At 44.6% G+C, this 21,392-nt stretch overlaps 1 protein-coding gene across 17 annotated transcripts in view; it reads left to right on the top strand.

Moving 5' to 3' along the window:
* The window catches only part of adgrl2a (adhesion G protein-coupled receptor L2a), a 1,095,933-nt gene that overhangs the window by 1,027,505 nt on the left and 47,036 nt on the right, over positions 1-21,392 (top strand). For 12 of the 17 annotated variants that reach the window (XM_087990388.1, XM_087990387.1, XM_087990393.1 and 9 more), the window contains 6 exons: positions 648-868; positions 2,393-2,459; positions 15,043-15,134; positions 17,556-17,600; positions 17,914-17,940; positions 18,781-18,949. In XM_087990388.1, the coding sequence (XP_087846514.1) occupies positions 648-868; positions 2,393-2,459; positions 15,043-15,134; positions 17,556-17,600; positions 17,914-17,940; positions 18,781-18,949 (621 nt within the window). The remainder of the gene's footprint in view (positions 1-647; positions 869-2,392; positions 2,460-15,042; positions 15,135-17,555; positions 17,601-17,913; positions 17,941-18,780; positions 18,950-21,392) is intronic. The other 5 variants (XM_087990395.1, XM_087990394.1, XM_087990397.1 and 2 more) reach the window with 1 other exon arrangement.

Below are 21,392 nucleotides of genomic sequence, written 5' to 3'. Positions count from 1 at the left end.
TCAATTGAACAGCCTGAATAGAAAACTGTTTGAAAGAAAACATCCGACATTATGGAGTATTTTAATGCTTACTCACTCATCAGACTCTCAATAATTGCTGTTCATTTACTTTTCTAATCTCCCACCTCTTCTCATCAAATATTCATATATCTCTTATAATGATTCTGGGGATTGCATAGATTAAATGCATATGCTATCTGCATTATGTTTCTTTAATGCAATTACATCGAAAGGTGATGAATTATTTAAAAAGTGTAAAAATTGTAATTGGGCAAGTGGTGATTAGTCGTTGAGATAAATGTCACTGTGGCCTTTTGAATATCGATGTCATACTATCTACTTTTAAGTGGAGGTGGTGAAAAATGGATGAAGTGAACTGAGTACAATACTTTATTATTCTTTCACTGCAGAAGCAGTCCAGGACACTGAACCTCTGGTCAGTTAAACGCCCTTTGGCATTCCTCTCTGGAAATGGGCAATGAGTAAGCATTAAAATACTCCATAATGTATTTCTGGAGTGTTGCTGTTTTTGAGAAAGATATGCACCATTGACTGAGAAGTAGGTTGGATAGGACTCACAGTAAATCGAGTATCTTTTGATTTGTTACCTCCCCCCGTGGTTTCTGAAGGTATGTCTCTTGTTTCAGATTGCCTGCTCCATATTTGCAGGGGTGCTGCACTTTTTCTTCCTGGCTGCCTTTGCCTGGATGTGCCTGGAAGGTGTTCAGCTCTATCTCATGCTGGTTGAGGTCTTTGAGAGTGAGTACTCCAGGAAGAAGTATTTTTACCTGTGTGGCTACCTCCTTCCAGCAATCATCGTAGGTGTCTCAGCAGCTGTGGACTATAAGAGCTACGGGACAAAGAAAGCGTAAGTAGATCACAGACAACTTATTGATTCCCCGCTAACTGTTTTGTCATGAATTCAGTCTTAATACACTGAATGGTGGTTCCATTATATTGTAACGGTTCAAATGTTTTCTTCAGACATGTATCCCATTGGACTGAAATCTTCATCGTTCCCATTTATTGAAGTTCATTGTGAAGGAATGCATCTTTAGCTCTTCCTTAATCTTCCTCTGAGCCATATAGGCTGCAGAGCCGTGGGTCTATTCATCATTCATGGGATGTTAACATCACTGGCAGGGCCAGCATTGATGGCCCTTAACTAATATGCCCTGAAAAGGTGGTGGGGCGCTACCTTTTCAAATTGCTGCGGTCCGTAGGATGAAGATATACCCACAGTGCTGTTAGGGAGGAGTAATCATGAAGTGTAGGCTCCAGCATTCATGGCTGATCCACGATCTTGACATACTCCCAATGTTTTCCCCATACCCTTTGGCGCTTCTAGCCTATAGCAATCCATTTACTTCTTAAATATAATCACTGATTTATCCCCCACAACCCTCTGTTGTAGATGGTTCCATAGCTGATCACCCTCTGAGGGAAGAAATCTCTCCTCATGTCAGTACAAAATGGCCTCTCTGAGCATGTGACTCCTTGTTCTGGACTCACCAGCCAGGGGAAACATCATTTTGGCATCTCATTTGTCCAGCCTGGCCGAGTGTTATGTTTCAATGGATTTTCTCATTCTTTTAAATTCCAGTAAATACAGGCTCACTCGATCCAAACTCTTCCACCCCAGGAATTAGCCTGGTGAACTGTGGCTTCATCCCTCTAAGTGTATTGTTCTGTGGGTAAGAAATGAAATTTGAACACAATACTCCAGATGTGGCCTCACCACGGCCCTACACAGCTGCAGTGAGACTTCCTTGCTCCTGTACTCAAACCTTCTCACAATGAAAGCCAACATATTGTTTGCTGCACCTGTACTCTTGTTTCAGTGACAGGGACACCCAAGTCCCTAGGTACATTAGCCTTTCCCAATCGATCACTGTTTAAATAATCTGCTGGTGGGTGATAGAGGTGCTTTCAGAGGTGCTTGTGAGTTGCTGGAGTGAAGGTTATGAAGTAATGTTGGTCTTTTCTGAGTTGGCTGGCTTTAGCCACAAAGAGCAGCATTGAATCTGGAATGGGTATGTCAAGGGCTGAGGGATGGAAAGGATCATGGGCCAGGATGTTTTGCCAACAGTTGCTCCTCCCACAGAAAGTAGGTACAAAGTCCTGTGATGCCCTCTTAGGGGCAGATTGATCCCGTTGGCTTATTGATGTTTCTTGCTTGTCACCAGTCACCAGGATTGTCAGAATCCTGGACCACCCCACAGTAGAGCTCTGTGGTAGCAGCTTTAGCACAAAGACTGCAATGGTTTAAAAATGTAGATCACCACCACTTTCTCACTGGGAATGAAGGGACGGATTTGTACAGTGATTTCACTGTAAATTTGTTTAAACATGAATTTAATATTAATTGCTTGTCTCCTCTCTCTCATTACAGCTGCTGGCTGAGAATTGATAATCATTTCATTTGGAGCTTTCTTGGGCCCGTTTGCTTAATCATTTTGGTAAGAAAAGTTGGCAGTTGCCTGTTTTTTTCCAAGTTGCTGTTTTGTTGTCATCCCCAAGTCTCAAAGCCAGGAAATCGGTGTTTCAGGACTTGGCTAACTTGAACAATATCCTTTGTTAGCGTTGAAGGAAGGGGAACATTCAAGCCCAAAGGAACCAAGAGACAATCAACTTGAGCTCACCAGTAACCTGATGAGTGATACTTCCATGTACTTTCAAACAGATGTCCTGACTTGCACTTCTATTGTGGGCCATTATGTAAAGTATAGGGTCAGCCAGTAAATAAAACAAATGGTTCAAGAAACTGTTTTGAACAAGAGTAATTCCCAAAGTGCACATTTATTTGGGGGTAAATAGATGAGAAGAAGTTTCAGCTTTAATTTTTCTTCCCAAATGAGTTTATATGTGATAGTGTCCTAAGTCCCAGCAACCTCAGTAATCTCAGATGAAGAGATCTTTACTTCCATGTGTGGTGGGGCATAGTCAGACCTGGGGTTCCATAGCATTACAACTGAGGCTAGTTCTGTCCTTATAATGTTCCCTATCGCAGGCTCCAGTGTAACTCTAGGAAGTCTGTTTCCCTCCTCAGATGAGGGTGAAAGATCTTGTATTGAAAGATTGGCTTTCTCTTCAAAAACACTTATCCTTTCGAGTTGTAAAATTGCAAACCAATATCAGGCCGTAAGAGATTGGAGTAGGAGTAGGCCATTCGACCCCTCGAGTCTGCTCTGCCACCCAATAAGACCATGGCTGAACCAACATTCACCACACCCATTTTCCTCCCTTTTCCCCTGTAACTCTTGATTCCCTAACTGATCAAGAATCTATCTGTAAAAACTGAAAGAACTGTGCTTGCTGGAAATCAGAAACAAAAACAGAAATTGCTGGAAAATCCCAGCAAGTCTAGCAACCTCTGTGGAGAGAAATCAGTGTTAATGTTTCAGGTCCGGTGCCCCTTCCTCAGATAGATCAGGATTCTATCTAGCTCAGCCTTAAATATACACAAGGACTCTTCCCCCACAGCTCTCAGTGGCAAGGAGTTCCAAAGACTCACAACCCTCTAAGGGAAGAAATTCCTCCTTGTCTCAGTCTTAAATTGGTACATCTTAATTCAGAGACTACATCCTCTGGTCAGGTAGGGAAACATCCTCGCAGCATTGACCCTGTCATGCCCCTTAAAAATCCTATAGGTTTCAATGAGATCACTGCTCATTTTTCCTAATTCCAGTGAGTGGAGTCCCTGTTCAGCCTTTACTCAGAAGACAATCCCTCCATAACAGGGATCATCCTCGTGAACCTTCTCCGACCTGCCTTCATTGAAATGATATATTTTGTTAAAATAAGGGGGCCAAAACTGCACACAGTTATAATAGAAAATTACATAAAATGCAGTAAATTCAACCGTTTTCAATGAAGCATGTTGCAATTGGGAACACAATGCAATTGACATTTATGAGGTGTGTTCGGTGTCACAGAAATCCAGCCCCTCGCTGTTCTGTGGCCAAACGAGGTGAGATGAAAACTTTTCTGGGTTTGGAGAAGCCTTTTTCTCAAAGAATATACATTATTAGCGATTTTTGAGAAGATGGTATTACCTAGTATGGTAACACAATGCCTGAAAACAAACCTTCAAGCTCAGCGAGCTAACTTACAGAATATACATTATTGACTGAATCTGGAAGAACACAATCCAAGGCATTTCAAATTGAATATTACAGAATTTGCAACAGAATTAATCTTTTCACCATACAGCTTGTTTGAATCTAGACTACAGTCAGTTTCCTTGCCCTCAGATGTCACAAGAAACTTTGCAGTTTGTTGCAGTTTACTCAGGGGTTCTGAGTTCCTGCACAACATACGTGCATGTTCATAGAGTCTCAGATGTGTATAACACAGAAGCAGACCCTTTGGCCCATCGGGTTTGTGCTGGTCAAAAACCACCACCTATTCAAAACCCAATTTTTAGCCCCATAGCTTTGAATGTCTTGACATCATAATAGCATATCTAAATACCAAATAAATGTTACAAAGGTTCCTGTCTCAACCATCCTCGAGGCAGTGAGTTTCAGATTCTCATTACCCTTTGGGTGAAAAATACTTTCCTCACATCTCCTACAAACCTCCTGCTCTTCCCTTACATCTATACCCCTGGTCAATGATCCCTCTGTCAAGGGGAAATGTTCCTTACTGTCTACCCTGTTTGTGGCCCTCATTATTTTGTACATCTCAAACATATCCATAAGACATAGGAACAGAATGAGGCCATTTGGCCCATCGAGTCTGCTTCACATTTAAGCAGCTCTTCAGCTTCAAGGAAAACAGCTCCTGTCTGTCTAACCTTTCTTCATAACTATAGCTGAGGCAATGTTCCTGATAGATCTGCGCTGCACCTTCTCCACTGCAGTCATGTCCTTCCTATAATGTGGATTCAAGAGCTACACACAGTTGGAGCCTCAAGCTACATGGATATAGAAACATAGAATCTTATGGCACAGTGTACCATCTAAAGGGTGCCTTGGATAATGAAGGTTGAGGCTCCAATTTATTTCCATCACATGGTTACCCAGGAATCTCTCCCACTCTTACATGTGAGCCGAGAAAACAGCACCAGGAGTACCCCATTCAGACTGCTGCACCAATCAGAATGATCGTGGCTGGCCTTCCAATTCTGTACTCAGTTCCTGCTTTCTTCTCATACCCTTTGATCCTTTTGGCACTAAGACTACATCTAACTTAGTTTTGAAAATGTTTTGACCTCAATTCCTTTCTGTGGCAGAGAATTCCACAAACTCACCACTCTGGGTGAAGACATCTTTCCTCGTGTTAGACCTGATTAGCCCTAAAGACCTAATAATCTTTAAACTCTGGTTCATCGGGAATGTCTTCCTTGTATTTACTCTATCTGGGTGTGTTGGAATTTCATAGGTTTCACTGTTGAATATAGTGCTAACCAATCCATTCTCTCTTCATAAATCTTAGCAGGACTTATTCACTAAGGTCTCGAGGGCATAGATAGGGCAAATAGGCAAAGTATCTTCCCTGGGGTCAGGGAGTCCAGAACTAGAGGGAATACGTTGAGGGTGAGAGGGGAAAGATATAAAAGAGACCTACAGGGCAACTTTTTCAAACAGAGAGTGGTACGTGTATGGAATGAGCTGCCAGAGGAAGTGGTGGAGGCTGGTACAATTACAACATTTAAGAAACATTTGGATGGATATATGGTTTGGAGGGATATGGGCCGGGTGCTGGCAGGTGGGACTAAATTGGGTTGGGATATCTGGTCGACATGGACGGGTAGGACCGAAGGGTCTGTTTCCGTGCTGTACATCTCTATGACTCGACGACTCTACCTTTGGTCTGCCGTGCCAACCTGAAACCATTTGCCATTGGTGTGTGTTCAATCATGGTGTATCTCCAGCTGTATTTATCTTATGGACACCTCCATCGATCCCTTTACCTTGGATACTCAATGTGTTTGGGCACATTATGAACATTTTTAAAAAATTCATTCATGGGATGAGGTCATTGGCTAGGCCAGCATTTATTGCTCATCCCAGAGGGCAGTTAAGAGTTAACCCCATTACTGTGGGTCTGGAGTCATATGTCAGGTAATGAGGGCAGTTATATTCTCTAAACAACATTAGTGCCCCAGATGGGTTTTTCCTCAATAACTAGTAATGGTCATTATTGATTCATAGTCATTCTTCGACTCTTAATTCCAGACTTGTATTGAACTCGAAATCCACCATCTGCCATGGCAGGATTTGAACCCAAGTCCCCAGAACATACCTGGATCTCTGGATTAACAGTCTAGTGACAAAATCACGAAGCCATTACCTCCCCTTATGTCCCACACTCATTAAGTCCAGGAGATGGTCTCAAACTCAGAGCATCTGGCTCAGAGTTGGGGACACTACCCCTTGCACCAAGCAGGTGGCTTCGTGGTATTATTGTTTGACCATTAATCCAGAGACCCAGATACCTGGGTTTGAATTCCGTCATGGCAGATGGTGGAAATTTGAATTCAATAAAAATCTGGAATTAAGAATCATAATGATGACCAGGAATCCATTGTCAATTGTTGAGAAGCATCCAACTGGATCACTAATGTCATTCAGGAAAGGAAGTTGCCAACCTTACCTGGTCTCGTCTACATGTGACTCCAGACCCACAGCAATGTGGTTTACACTTATCTGCTCTCTGGGCAATTAGGGATGGGCAATAAATGCTGGCCTAGCCAATGACACCCTCATCTCATGAATGAATAAATAAAAGAAAGCTCAGTCAAAGTGGATTACAATGAGTGACTGACTGTTATGGAGTATGGTTGCTGTCATTAAGTAAGAAACAAGACATCTCTTTAGCTGATGAGCAGGTTCCCACAAGCTATCGTGTCAGATGGCTATGTTGTTTTGGATGTGTGGATTAAGGGCTGAACCATTGGCCAGAACCCCGGGAGGAACTCTGTTGGAAAAGTTCTGTTATATCCTTTCCATCTAATGTGAAGGAGCAGACAGGATTGGCGTTTAATGTCTGATCTGAAAGACGTATCTGACAGTACAGCACTCCCTCAGTACTGGAGCGGGAGTGTTAACCTAGACAAAATGAACCTTGAACTCTCTATTTCAAGGGGCAAGATCTGCCCACTGAAGCACGGCTGACCTGCAAGCTGTGATCAAGAGCGGCAATCTGACTCTGCTGTCCTCGCATTGTAAATTAGCAGCTGGTAAGGTTAGTGTTACTGGGACCACTGTCTATCAAACTGGAATGTGGTCCAAACACAGCCTTACGGTGAGGTTTTCTTATCCAATCAAAACCCAAAGTGTGTAAGTCCCGTTAATGATGTGAGTGTTTACAGTGGATGGCTTTTGTTGACGTCTTCTGACTTTCTGATGTTGACAGTGACCTATTTGAACAGCGTGGCTGTTTTTAGTGCAGAATGCCTGCTCTCAACACCAATTGGACAAAGTCCTTATGCTTCTGTCCTGATGCTCACCAGCTCCTGTTTATCCATCACTCACCTGACATTGACTCAGATCTAACATTGTCATCCTGAAATTCCAAACACTCCATGACTTCTCTCATCTCTCTCTTCTCACCCTCTCTCTCTCTCTCTCTCTCACACTCACCATTCAGCTCGACAGTTTCTCGTGACCACTACACTGCTATATTTCTGGCATTCCCAATTCTCTTTGCACTACCATTGTCAGATGTACCTTTAGACAGCAAATCCGTCAGCTTTGGGCTTCCTCCACTAACCTTTCCTCTCTCTCTTTGTCTGATTGTGTCTCACTCTATCTCTATCTCCTTCTCCCTCTGTCTCTGCCTCTCTCCTTTTCTCTCTCTCTGTCTGCCTCTTACTCTCCCTCTGTGTGTGTGTCTCTCTCCCTCTCTTCCTTTCTCTGTGTCTTTCTCTCTCTCTGTCTCTGTCTCTCTCTCTGTCTTTGTGTCTCTCTATATATCTTACACACTTTCCCTCCTGCTTCACTTAAACCTACCTTTTCAGCCAAACCCTAGACCTAGCATCTCATTTTACCTGTCTCTGTGTCAGCTTATGTCTGGTGACACTCCTGCACTGCTCCTTGACTGTGTAAGTATAAAAGCAAATTGTTATTGTCAGCAGATAGTTCTACGTGACATCGCCCATTAACTTGGCCCCAATATTGGTAATTGCAGGAATGAGCAAGATTAAATTCAGAAAAACTAAGCTACATGGCAATCCAGTCTCGTCGACTGAACTTATCCACAGCAAGCTCATTCTCCCTTAGATGACATCAGGATCCACTTTCAAATGATTTAATCCCACGGTTCCCGGACACTTGGGAGGGAGTCAAATTCTCGGAGTTGGAATGAAGGCAGCACATAACAAGGGGAAGGCTAGTGGGACCTCTCCTTCCAATATTGTTACCCTCTCTGCCTGTTGTCTGGCTGTGAGGCACTTACTGGGGGGTGGGAGTTTGGGATAAGAGTTTGTATGTAAAAAAACAGAGCAGAGGGAACAGACTGTGTTTATCAGCAGATATCCAGGGGGTAGTCTAGTGAAATGTCTATATTGTACAATATCATAAGTTATCAATTATTATGTGATTTTAGTGCTCTTACACAAATATTCATCTGACACACACAGACACACACGTGCACGCACACACGCAGATATACACACACAAACTTTCATGCTCACACAAGCACAGGTACACACATACAAACAGATACACACACAAACTCTCCTGCCATATAAACACAGATGCAAACAGATGTACACACATACACAAACAGATACACAGACACACAAAGATCTGCACACAGACTGATACATACATCCATTCACACAGGCATGCACACACAGACTGACACACAAGCACAGACAGACACACAATATACACTGACTGACACACAAGCATGGTCACACACAGACACAAACATATACAGACATGTACACAGACACACACATATACAGACAGCTATACACACACAAAATCACCTGCACACAGACAAATACACACACAAATGCCCAGACTGACAGACAAGTGTACACAGACACATATAGACGCTGAGAGAAAGAGAAAAACGCGCAGAGACTCACGCATAAACACATAGACACACAGACAGAACAGAGAGAAAAACACAGAGACAGATTTACACATCAACACAGAGATAGACATGCACACACAGACAGACAAACAGACAGACACAAATACACATGCACATACGCCGACTTCCTGCATCCCTCTTCACTGCAGTGCTTGAGACCTGAGCGTGATCATATCTATGAACAAACCAGTGCAGACATAATGAGCACTGGGCAGCCATTAGTATGCCTGAAATGCTTTAATGAAAGCTTGGATCATGGCACGTCAATAGCTGTACTTATCATTTGGACAGCTCCATCTACACCTTTAATATTTAATTAGGTTCATTCAGAGTTCAACTGTGTGCACATGCTCTCTGAGCCTTTCTCTTCTGAACAATCTCACAGCCCACCGCCCCCAGCGAGGGAGAGGAATGGGCTTCTGTTCAATGGCTAGTAGTGAATACACTGCAGAATGAAGGCAGACGCTTTCAGTCAGTGTCAGACAGCTGGCCTCCAGAGAAGCTGAAGAGAGTTGGGCCATGTTTGGTTCTGCTAGGGGTTATATCCGAGTGGGTTCTGAGGAAGGGTCACTGGATCCAAAACGTTAAACCTGCTGAGTTTCTGTAGCAATCCCTGTTCTGTTTATGTTAGAATGGCGTTTTGTGGCTTGTATCTCATTGTATCTATAACAGCTCTGCAGGCTCCGTGAGATGAATTTTAAACCACTCTTAAGCCTGTGGTGGATGTGATTTGAGTGGGCAGGTTGATGGTTATAAAATACACTCTACACTCCAGTAATCTGTAGGCTGTAGTTGAACTCTTTAAACTGCTGTAGATTGCAATGCTAACACTTTGCTGTAGCCACTTACCATTTAGTGAAAGGAAAATGATGAGACAATTATTTTATCTGCGTATGCTCTGCCACTCGGTTATTTGCAAGATCTTTGATGGAAGAATGATAGAGGGATGTGGGCCTCGAGACTCTCGGAATTTTGAATTCTCGCCCTTGACTTTGAATGCTTTCCTTGACCTCACTGCATTTCTGATGAAGGGCTTATGCCTGATCTGTTAACTCTCCTGCTCCTCGGCTACTGCCTGACCTGCTGTGCTTTTCCAGCGCCACGCGTTTCGATTCTGACTCTCCAGCATCTGCAGTCGCCTCTTTCTCCTCACTGCATTTGCCAGACCTCTGTGTGACCCATTTGCTGGTTATTTGGTGATGTACCTGCGCAGGTTCTGTTCCTGACAAGCCGCATGAGTGACGAAATCCACCAGCATGGAGCTCCTTAAAACAGGATAAAATTGGCGGATGCGTGATTTTTGCCTGGGGATGTTGATTTTTGTTGTTACTTATTTTTCGGCACGGATAGGTGAATTTGTAATTTCACAGATACAGAGGATTTACTGTAGTTCCCAGGGTTTTACATTTCCGCCCCAACCCTGTCCACTTCTCTCTCTCACTCTCTGTTTTACTTAGAGTCATAGAGTCTTACAGCACAGAAACAGACCCTTCGGTCCAACCAGTCCATGCCAACCATAATCCCAAACTAAACAAGTCCCACCTGCCTGCTCCTGGCCCATACTCCCCCAAACCTTTCCTGTTCATTTACTTATCTAAATGTCTTTTAAATATTGTAATTGTGCCCACATCCACCACTTCCTCAGGAAGTTCATTGCACACACAAATCACTCTCTGTGTAAAAAATTGGCACCTTATGTCTTTTTTAAATGTCCCTCCTCTCACCTTAAAAATGTACACCCTAGTTTTCTCGAAAACCTGCTTCTTTCACCAAGCTTTTGGTCTCCTGTCCTGAGGGAAGTAGTATTCGGAGGGAGGACTGGGTGTCCTCAGTGTGCGAGTGCAAGTGAACACTCTGGTTTGGGATAATGTTTACCTCAGTGTGGAGTGTAGATCAGAAATGGGAAGAGAGAGGCGTCGGAAGTAACAGGATGGGAGTTTCCACGGAAGGGTCGGGAGAGCTCCGTTTTAGGGGAAGGTCGACCACAGAACTGAGACAGACACGAATGCAGGATTGTGGGAGTACTGCACCATCAAAGGTGCCAGCTTTAGGACGAGGCTTCAATCCTCGTCAAGACAAGAGACAGGAACAACCCTGTGATCCCAATTTGAGGAAGAGTGACCGAGCTCTTCACGTTGTCACCATCAACAATTCTCACTCGATCACTGTCACCAAAACAGGCTCTCTCACCATTATTACTGCTGTCGGAGCTACTGTGTACAAACTGGCTGCCCCAATTCCCACATCGTGCATGGCTTTAAATTGCTTTGGAGCATCCAAAGCCTGTGAAAGGTGCTATATAAATACAGGGACATCAAGGTGACCCAAAGCTTTTTCATTACTTGTGGCAAATGCAGCAAGTTGGGTGCAGCAATGCAGCAGGTTGGGTGCAGCAATGCAGCAGGTTGGGTGCAGCAATGCAACAGAAATGCAGCAGGTTAGGTGCAGTGATGCAGCAGATATACAGCAGGTTGTGTGCAGCGATGCAGCAGGTTGTCTGCAGCAATGCAGCAGAAATGCAGCAGGTTGGGTGCAGTGATGCAGCAGATATACAGCAGGTTGTGTGCAGCGATGCAGCAGGTCGTCTGCAGCAATGCAGCAGAAATGCAGCAGGTTGGGTGCAGTGTTGCAGCAGATATACAGCAGGTTGTGTGCAGTGAGGCTTGTTTGAACCTGCAAACAAAATAAATTGTTCTTTAATGGATCCGATAGTGTGAAAGTGGACCATCCCTGGACGGATGAACAGATACTCTCTCTCTCTCACACACACACACACACACACACACACACTCTCACACACAAATGTGCACACATGCTGTTGCAAATGTGCACACAAACTCATGGACATGTTCTCATACACACACCCTTGAACAGGCACACATACGCATGCACATACATACTCACACCCACACACTTGCAGACACAAGTTCTTACACACACATGCACACCCTCAAACACACGCAGACACACACACTCACTCTTACACACATACAGACGCTTACACACATACACAAACTACTCATGTACACATTCACTCTCTCTCTCTCCCTCACACACACACACACAAACACCCACAAACCTTCACTCACACAACTACACACTGTCTCACACACCAACACACATATACTCTCTCTCACACACACAGACATACACACAAAATTCCTCAGGGGATTAAAATCAAAGCTGCAAACTCTCCTCATCTCGGTGAACTGCCCCTCCCCCACCTCTCTGCCACCAGCAGAACTCTGTGTCTGTATCCCCTCTTGAAGGCATTCTTTTAATTCATCTCACTACAACCTTTCGATCCTCTTCCAAAACCCATTAATGTCTTCTTTTAATACGGAGGAATTTTATGTGAGCACATTAAAGTTTATGTGATATTATTATCCACATTTGCAGGCAGAAGACTTTCAACCCCTGGTGATTATTTGTGAGTTATTGAAAGAAGACTGGGAGAAAAAATGTCAAGCATCCTTGGTTTATTCTCGTCTTAATGAAAAGAGCAAGCTAAAGAATGCTTTAAATTGTTGCAACACACAATTTAAACTGAACAACATCAGAAAAATTGTAACTTTGCCTCGGTTATTTTCAACAAAATCTCCTCAGAATGAGCATCATGAGTGCTTCAGTCACACCATTCACTTGCGCACAAGCCTGTGAAGTGAAGCCACTCCTTATGGATGTGCTTTATTCACTTGTGGGACATGGATATCACAAACTGGCTGGGCCCAGCATTTATTGCCCATCCCTAGTTGCCCCTTGAGAAGGTGATGATAAGCTGCTTTCTTGAACCACTGCAGTCCACGTGCTGTAGGTAGGCCCACAATATCCTTGGCAAAAGTGAGGACTGCAGATTCTGGAAACCAGAGTTTAGATCAGAGTGGTGCTGGAAAAGCACAGCAGGTCAGGCAGCATCCGAGGAGCAGGAAAATCGATGTTTCGGGCAAAATCCCTTCACAATACCCTTGGAAAGGGGGATTCCAGAATTTTCACCCAGCAGCAGTGAAGGAACGACAATATATTTCTAAGTCAGGATGGTGAGTGGCTTGGAGGAGAACTTGCAGGGGGTAGTGTTCCCATGTATCTGCATTGGCTGTGCATCTTGTAGATGCTATACACTGCTGCTACTGAACATTAATGGTGGACGAGTGGATGCTTCTATATGTGGTGCCAATCTTTGAGCTGCTTTGTCCTGGATGGTGCCAAGATGCTTGAGTGTTGTTGGAGCTGCATTCCATCATTTCCATTCTCATAAGCTGCATTCACTTCCTTCTCATCCCACTGACAAATTCATCAGCATGTTTCTAATAGGTGATTGGACGAGCTTATGTAAAGTAACGTAGAAAATCCGAGCAGGAGTAGGTTATTCAGCCCTTTGAACTCACTCCGCCATTTAATATGAGCATGGCTGATCATACAACACATTGTCCCATTCTCGCTTTCTCCCCGTAGTCTTCGATCTCTTGAGCACTAAGAATTATATCTAGTTCCTTCTTAAAAGCATGTAGTGCTTTTAGAGAAACCTGCCGTAGGATTAACCCATTTTTGCTTGTAATTTGGAGGGGAAAGATGAAAAACCTGTCAACGCAGAGGACATGGCTGTATTTTTTTTTGGAATAGCCTTTATTGTCACATGCACTTGACTGAGTGCTGTCTAAAGTTTGTAATGTCGCCTCTCGACACCATCTTAGGTACAGGGTACCTTGGTACAGATAAAGTGTTACAGAATTGAAATAGTTTAAAAACCGAGGGTGGCATGGAAATACAGAGTTTAAAAGTCCAGAATGAGAACAAAAGGTGCCTTTAAATTACTCATGTTATAGTCTGTCTCACTGAGTCCATCCACGGCAGGCTTCAGGACATGAGGACTCGTTACCTCCACCCATTGGCCTCCATCCAGGACTTGCCTCCAAGACTTGTCCTCCCGGTCGGCCTGGGCTCACTCCCACTCCCGCCATGACTGAGCTCCCAGCTCATCCCGCGCTCGCTCTGCTCCCGCTCCGGCTCTGACCGTGGCTCGCTTCCGGGACACGGCCCCTCTGCCCATGACTTGTCTCCCGCGCCGGCTGGTCTCGAACTCCGTTCTCCATTCCCTCCGGTTAGGCTACTTGAAAAAAATTAGAAGTTGTCGAGGGTGGTGTGTGTGTGTGTGTGTGTGAACTAAAACTGCAGCAAGAGGATAGAAAGAGGAAAAGGAGTTGGTGAACAGAGGGGCTTCAGCTGGAAGTCTTACTGTGCCGCCATCTTAACCAGAGGGATAAATTCCTCTGAGAATTTAACACAGTGTTAACCCCACACTGCCCAAATGAACACATAACTTGCATTTCCCTCAGGAAAGAATCTTTCAACTTAGTAAGCAAAAGGGTGAACTATATGGTGCTATTTCAAATCAGACGCTCTTGATGGGTCATGTAATAAGGTCAAAAGATATCCCAAAAAGTTTCAATTTCAGATGATAACAGCTGACAGAGGTCAATCAGCCCCTCGAGCCTTTCCATCATTCCGCTGATCACCATTGTCTAAACAAGACCCCAACCCATCCCAGTTTGAAAAGGTCACCTACATCAATAGTGTTTCAGGGGAAGAGGGTTGGAGTCACAGAGATCAACAGCACAGAAAAGAGGCCCTTTGGCTACTCACATCCGTAACTATTCTAATTCCATCTTCCAGCACATAGCCGTAACGAGTGCATACCTAAACAATTCTTTCAATGTTCTGAAGGTTTCCTCCCCATACGAGGCAGAGCGTTACAGATTCCCACCATCCTCTGGGTGAAAAAGTTCTTCCCTCAAGTTTTTCTGGATATCCATTCCCTCTTTCTGTGAAGGAGTGAGTCCTATAGCCCCGTACCTGTTGGGAATCCAGGCTCCTGGGTTAGGGTAATGGCCTCTTCTGCCTGCAATCCACCCCCACCCACTCCCCCCCCACCCCCCGACCCCACCACTGTTGGTTTCACCCACGACTGAATCTTTCATTCTTCTGTGTTGGCAGGTCAACCTCGTCTTCTTGTGCATCACCGTGTACAAAATGGTGAAGCACACGCCAACGTTGAAACCAGACTCAAGCAGGTTGGAGAACATCAAGTGAGTGATGGGAATTGGAGGCGTTGGTGGGGGGATGGGGAGGGACATGGTTATGAGAGGGAGCTGGAGCACGTAGCCCTTTGTGATTTCTTCCTAACTCGGTGCTCAAACGCTCCTTGCTGCTCAGTGGGGGCTGATTTCCCAGGCGACCGTGGGATTCTGTCACTTCCTGTTCACCCACTGTGCGCAAATCGGGATGGGTGGAGGGCTTTGAGGGGGGAGGGGTTGGACATTGTGGGGGTGGGAGTCAGGTGGATGGGTCCAGTTTGAACTGACCCTCTTCCGAAGGTCAGAGGTGTTGACCGAATGTCAGAAAGTGGAAGCGACCCGAGTGAAGGACAGTCTCACGCATGGGGCTCATGTCTGTCAGAAACAGAGATAATTTAATCTGGATTTTGCAAAGGCAGTTTGGTGTTTGTTTGCATATTTGCCGTGATTTAATAGAGTTTGTTTTTCTAAATGGCTTTCTTCTCCTGTAGCCTGAGAAGTATTCCTTTGTAATCTTGCATTCTTAAGAGACTTAGCTGTGTGTTTGTTCACAGATAGAGAAGCTGCTCATTGTTTCGGTGATATCACGGGGCTTAGCTTCTCTATTAAATGCCAACCGCACCGTAATGTGTGATATTTGCATAGAGTAATGATGGAAAATATTGGCTGAGAAGAATAATGTGCAGTGTGGGAAAAGCAGAACTAACAATAGCTACGGTCCGGAGAGCACTGCCTGTGAAAGGAAGCTGCAAGTATATTCACTAGTAGCTTTCAAAAAGGATCATAAAATTTAGTTGTAGGATCCCTACAGTGTGGAAGCAGGCCATTCGGCCCATTGAGTCCTCACTGACCCTCCGAAAAACATCCCACCCAGACCCACCTCCTTTCCTCTCCCCTAATTCCCGCATTTCCCACAGCTAGCCCACCTAACCTGCACGCCCTGGACACTGTGGGCACTTTTCCAATGGCCCATCCACCCAAAACCGCACATCTTTGGACTGTGGGAGGAAACCAGAGCACCCGGAGGAAACCCACCAGTGTTCATCTCATGAAAGAGCAGCGCTCCTAAAGCTTGTGATTTTAAATAAAACTGTTGACTCTAACCTGGTGTCATGTGACATCTGACTTTGTCCACCCCAGTCCAACACCTGCACCTTTGTATCATGTCCACACGGACAGTCACCCGAGACTAGAATGAACCCGAAGTCCTGAGCACTGAGTGCCGACCACTGAGCCACCATGAGCCCATGGTAAAGAATTGAAAAGGAAATATTTCCAGGTCCCTAAAGTGGGAGTGGGGCAAAGTGGATCGCACTTGCAGAGTGCTGGCATAGGCATGATGGGCTGAACGATCTCCATCCAGCCTGTATTATTCTCTGCTGCAGTTGGTACTAAACCAAAATTAAACTCTTTAAAAATAATTAAAAATCAAAACCTAGCAGAAAATGACTTTTGATTGGGGAAAAAAGGCAGGCTTTTTAAGTATCTTGGGGATAATGTGTGACTGTTCATGTGATGGCATTTTCATTCCTATTGCTGTCTGTCTTTGTTTACTCACACAGTCTGCGGCCACTGTTCTTGTTGCCAAATAATTGTGTGTAACAAAGTTAAGAGAAACTCAGCAAGTCTGGGAGCATCTGTAGAGAGAGAAACACAGTTAACATTTCAAACGAACGTAAGAACTAGGAGCAGGAATAGGCCATTTGGCCCATCGAGCCTGCCCCACCATTCACTCAGATCATGGCCTCAGCTCCACTTACCGCCTCCTCACCATGACTCTTAATTCCTTTACTGCTCATAAACTTATCTATCTTTGCCTTAGAAACATTCAACGAGGTAGCATTAACCACTTCACTGGGGCAGGGAATTCCACAGATTCACAACCCTTTACGTGAAGCAGTTCCTCCTCAACTCAGCCCTAAGTCTGCTCCCCCTGAATTTGAGGTTAGGCCCCCTAGTTGTAGTTTCACCCAGCATTTAGAGTCTGAAATGACTCTTCTTCAGAATCCTCCTCTTCACAAAGTTAAGGTAGACTGGTGCCCAGTCTTGATGATCGATTCACCCCTGCTGCCATGTGGGCATTCCCGGGGTATTTGGTTAGTGCAGGGAATGCACGCGACCAGTCAAATAGGCAGGCGAAGCTCGGTAAATGGGCTTGTGAACAGGAGCTCTGTGAGCAGTAAACATTCTGGGGTACAAGGGGGGGGGGGGGGGGTGATGGTTCAGTTTGGAGGGGGTGGGCTGCAGAGGTAAGGGGACAGTGGCACCAATCTTGCAACAGATGCTGCTATTTCTGTGATGTTTAAATGGCAGGATATTTGAATGCCACATTCACTGCATGCTGCATGAAGAGAGAGAGAGCTAATCTATAGGATCTCTCTCTTTTTCTCCATTTTCTCTCCTTGCCCTTTCGCTTCTCCTCATCCACACAAGTAATTACCGTGTATGCGATGGCTACTATAACACAGACTTACCAGGGTAAGAAGGAATCACACATACCAAAAAAATATGATTAATGCATGATTTAATAATTTGTGGCTTTAGTAACTTTCTGACAATGTAATAATTGCTTTCATCTGGCCGCAAGTTTTATAAACTTTACTAAAACCTGTATGATCGTTTCTGGCTGATAATAATTTTTGTACATAGCTGGCATTTGCCTTTCTTTTTATATTTAGAGAAAACATTAATTTCTTCAAATATAATTGTGTGAGCGCTTGCTTGAGATTCATTTTGCATTCAATATTGTCTAATTTTTTTTGTCTCTTTTTCTGCTTATGATGCATTCTAGCTATGAGGATAATAAGCCACACCTCAAGTAAGAGCATTAGCCCAGAGCTTGATCTATGGAACATCTTCATCTTTTCTTCTCTGCGCGAGTTTCTCTTTATTTTTCCCATTATTGCCGCTTTGTCTTCTTTCATAGGAATCTCATGAGTTACTGACAAATCCAACTCCGTAAACTCCATACACAAAATGCACACATAAAAGAAGCCCAAATTGTACACTTGACACTCTCTCTCTGCCACATGGGGATGAACAATAAATACTCACCTTGATACTGAGCATTGTTCTACCTTTGCCAAAGTCTTCTTCGCCAAGTATATCTTTTAATATTGTAGTGGGAGATGCATTATCGGAAATCCAAAAGCTAAAGGTCAGCCATTTTGTTTCAGGCTTCACATGTAAATGTAGGCCTCAGGCTCCAGCTCTTCGTTGGAGATTCTGTGGACTGTTTCATTCAACTAAGGAGTGTTAAAAATGAAATTATTCCAATTTCAGGGATAAGATTCCTGACTTGCTCTTGTAAAGAATTGAGGCAAGTGGCAATAATAAACAGTCCATGTTAACACACAAAGCCATCAGTTACTAATATCTCACAATGCCGTTTCAACTCAAGATTTTTTTCTGTGTATATTAGCTCTGCTGGCTTTGAGCAAAGGTCAGGAGTAGAAGTGGAAATTGATTCGACTTAATGCGAAGTGACAGGAAACTAGCTAGAGTCAAGCTTATGGAAGGAGAGGTCACACACACCTTAATCTGCTTACTGGAGAAGGTAGCCGTAGTAATAAGAAGTAAAGACTGCAGTTGCAATGTGTCTTTTAATACGGTGCTTATATTAGCTTTAACCAAAGCTGGTTTCTTTGTTTCTCCCCAGGTCTTGGGTTCTGGGTGCTTTTGCTCTGCTTTGTTTACTTGGCTTGACTTGGGGATTTGGACTGCTCTTCATCAATGAGGAATCTATCGTAATGGCCTATCTCTTCACAATCTTCAACGCTTTCCAAGGAATGTTTATTTTTCTCTTTCATTGTGCTCTTCAGAAAAAAGTAAGTGACTCCACCTGCATCCCCCTGAACAATGAGAATGTTATTTTCCTCAGAATGTGGTACTTGGGGCAGGTCTGCAATGTTGTGAGATGACATATCCTTCTCTGGTAATACTCTGCTGTCAATGCACACACGGACACACACATACAGACACACACACCGACACTCACACCCATACACACACACACACACATTGGAGACATACAGGACATGTGTATGTGGGACACGCACATGAAGGCCACACGCATACACACACATGGGACACACACACAGGACACACATCACATATACACACATATGAGAGACAGGACACATGGGAACACACAACATAGATGGACACAGACATGTGAGACACAGACACACAGTGCACACTTGCAGGACTCAAGCATGGGCACATTCAATGAATACACACAAACACACACACACACACACCATGGCCACACACATTTAGACATGGGATTTCCCCCCACATTGGCAATTCTCCTACTCCTGGTAACCCCCACCATGAATATCTCTGCTTTAGTATGGGGGACTTTGGATGGTTCTGATGCATTTACCTGAATTGTTACCCTGGGAATGTTGAAAAAAATCTGAGTCTGGCTCATGGGTAATCATGTAACTGACCCCATAATTCCTCAAACTGACCCTTCGACCTCCACAGCCAGATCCTCAACTGTTTCCCCTGAGTCTGCCCAACCAGGCAGCAGCCAACAACCAAATATTCTGTCGCACTGTCCCTGGTGCGGGTGTCATTTTAACATCGAATGCTGGTTCAGAATCCCACAAGAGTGAGCAGATTGATACCCTGTCCGATTATTAGCTTCAGTGGAGGATAAAATCAACAAGTTGGAAAACCAGCATTGTACCTGAACCCTTCTCTCCCTAGTGGAGATTTCAGTTGCCCCTGGCTCTCCCTCGCTTGCCCTAGAGATGTTTCTAGAATATGGCTCTCCAGCTTAATTCAAGTTGCGACTGAGCAGTCTGACCTCAGCCAGAGGGCTGTTGAGAAACAAATTTTGGATCCAGTACTCGTTACCTGTGGTTCCATCCACCATAGGTTCATTTCTCAGCAAAATAAGCAACTGAAAAGGCACTAAAGGTCAATATTTGGATGTGACACTCTCTAAACCAGAACTACCTTGATGGGAAGAACTGATTTTCAGTTAAAGAATAGGAGTTTGGACACTATCCTTTCAAGGCCTTAATATTATGGGATGGAGGGTGGGCTGCAGAATTCACTCTGCCACTATTTCATGTGGAGAAAGTGAGGACTGCAGACTCTGGAGAGTCAGAGTCGAAAGGTGTGGTGCTGGAAAAGCACAGCCGCTCAGGCAGCATCCGAGGAGCGGGAGAGTCATCATTTCGAGCATGAGCTATTCATCAGGAACGTGGAGGGGCCCAAGGGGAGCTGAGAGATAAATGGGAGTAGTAGAACAGGTCAAGAAAGCAGTGCTGAGTTGGAGGTTTGGATCTGGGATGAGGTGGTGGGAGGGGAGATGAGGAAACCGGTGAAGTCGACGTTGATCCCGTACGGTTGGAGGGTCCCAAGCGGAAGATGAGGTGTTATTCCTCCAGTTTCCAAATCCATCCAGTCAAGCCCCCATTGGAGCTTTCAAATTTCAGTTATGTCACCTCGGACTTGTCTGATCTCCAGAGGATATAGGCCTCACCTGTCTAATCATAGAATCCCCACAGGCCTGGCCTGTCCTATCATAGAAACCCTATAGGCCTGGCCTGTCTAATCTCTCCTCACAGGGCAATAAACTCAACCTGACTCGTATTATCACTTGAAGGATAAATATTGGCCACACCATAAAGGAGTACACCACTTGGGAAAGTGACAAAGAGTCAAACTGGACTTGAAATGGTAACTCTGTTTCTCTCTCCACAGATGCTGCCAGACCTGCTGAGTTTCTCCAACAACTTTATGTTTTTTGTTCCACTTTCCACAACAGTCCAAAGATGCATAGTTGCCCCAAGTCCAAACATGTGTGGGTTAGGGTGGATTGGCCATGCCAAATTGCCCATTGTGTCCAAGGATATGCAGGCTAGGTGGGTTAATCTTGGGAAATACAGAGTGATAGGGATAGGTTGGGAAGGTGGTTCTGGGTGGGGAAAAACTAGGTAAAAACAATGACTGCAGATGCTGGAATCCAGATTCTGGAGTAGTGGTGCTGGAAGAGCACAGCAGTTCAGGCAGCATCCGAGGAGCAGCAAAATCAACGTTTCGGGCAAAAGCCCTTCATCAGGAATAAAGGCAGAGAGCCTGAACAGAGGAGAGATAAGCGAGAGGAAGGTGGGGGTGGGGAGAAAGTAGCATAGAGTACAATGGGTGAGTGGGGGAGGGGATGAAGGTGATAGGTCAGGGAGGAGGGTGGAGTGGACAGGTGGAAAAGAAGATAGGCAGGTAGGACAAGTCATGGGGACAGTGCTGAGCTGGAAG

This window comes from Chiloscyllium plagiosum, unplaced genomic scaffold (assembly GCF_037043375.1).
Source record: "Chiloscyllium plagiosum isolate Xiang-an unplaced genomic scaffold, Cpla_swu_hap1 HiC_scaffold_9, whole genome shotgun sequence".
Taxonomy (NCBI): Eukaryota; Metazoa; Chordata; class Chondrichthyes; order Orectolobiformes; family Hemiscylliidae; genus Chiloscyllium; species Chiloscyllium plagiosum.
The sequence above is the reverse complement of the archived record's forward strand: the minus strand, read 5'-3'. Positions and strand labels throughout refer to the sequence as shown.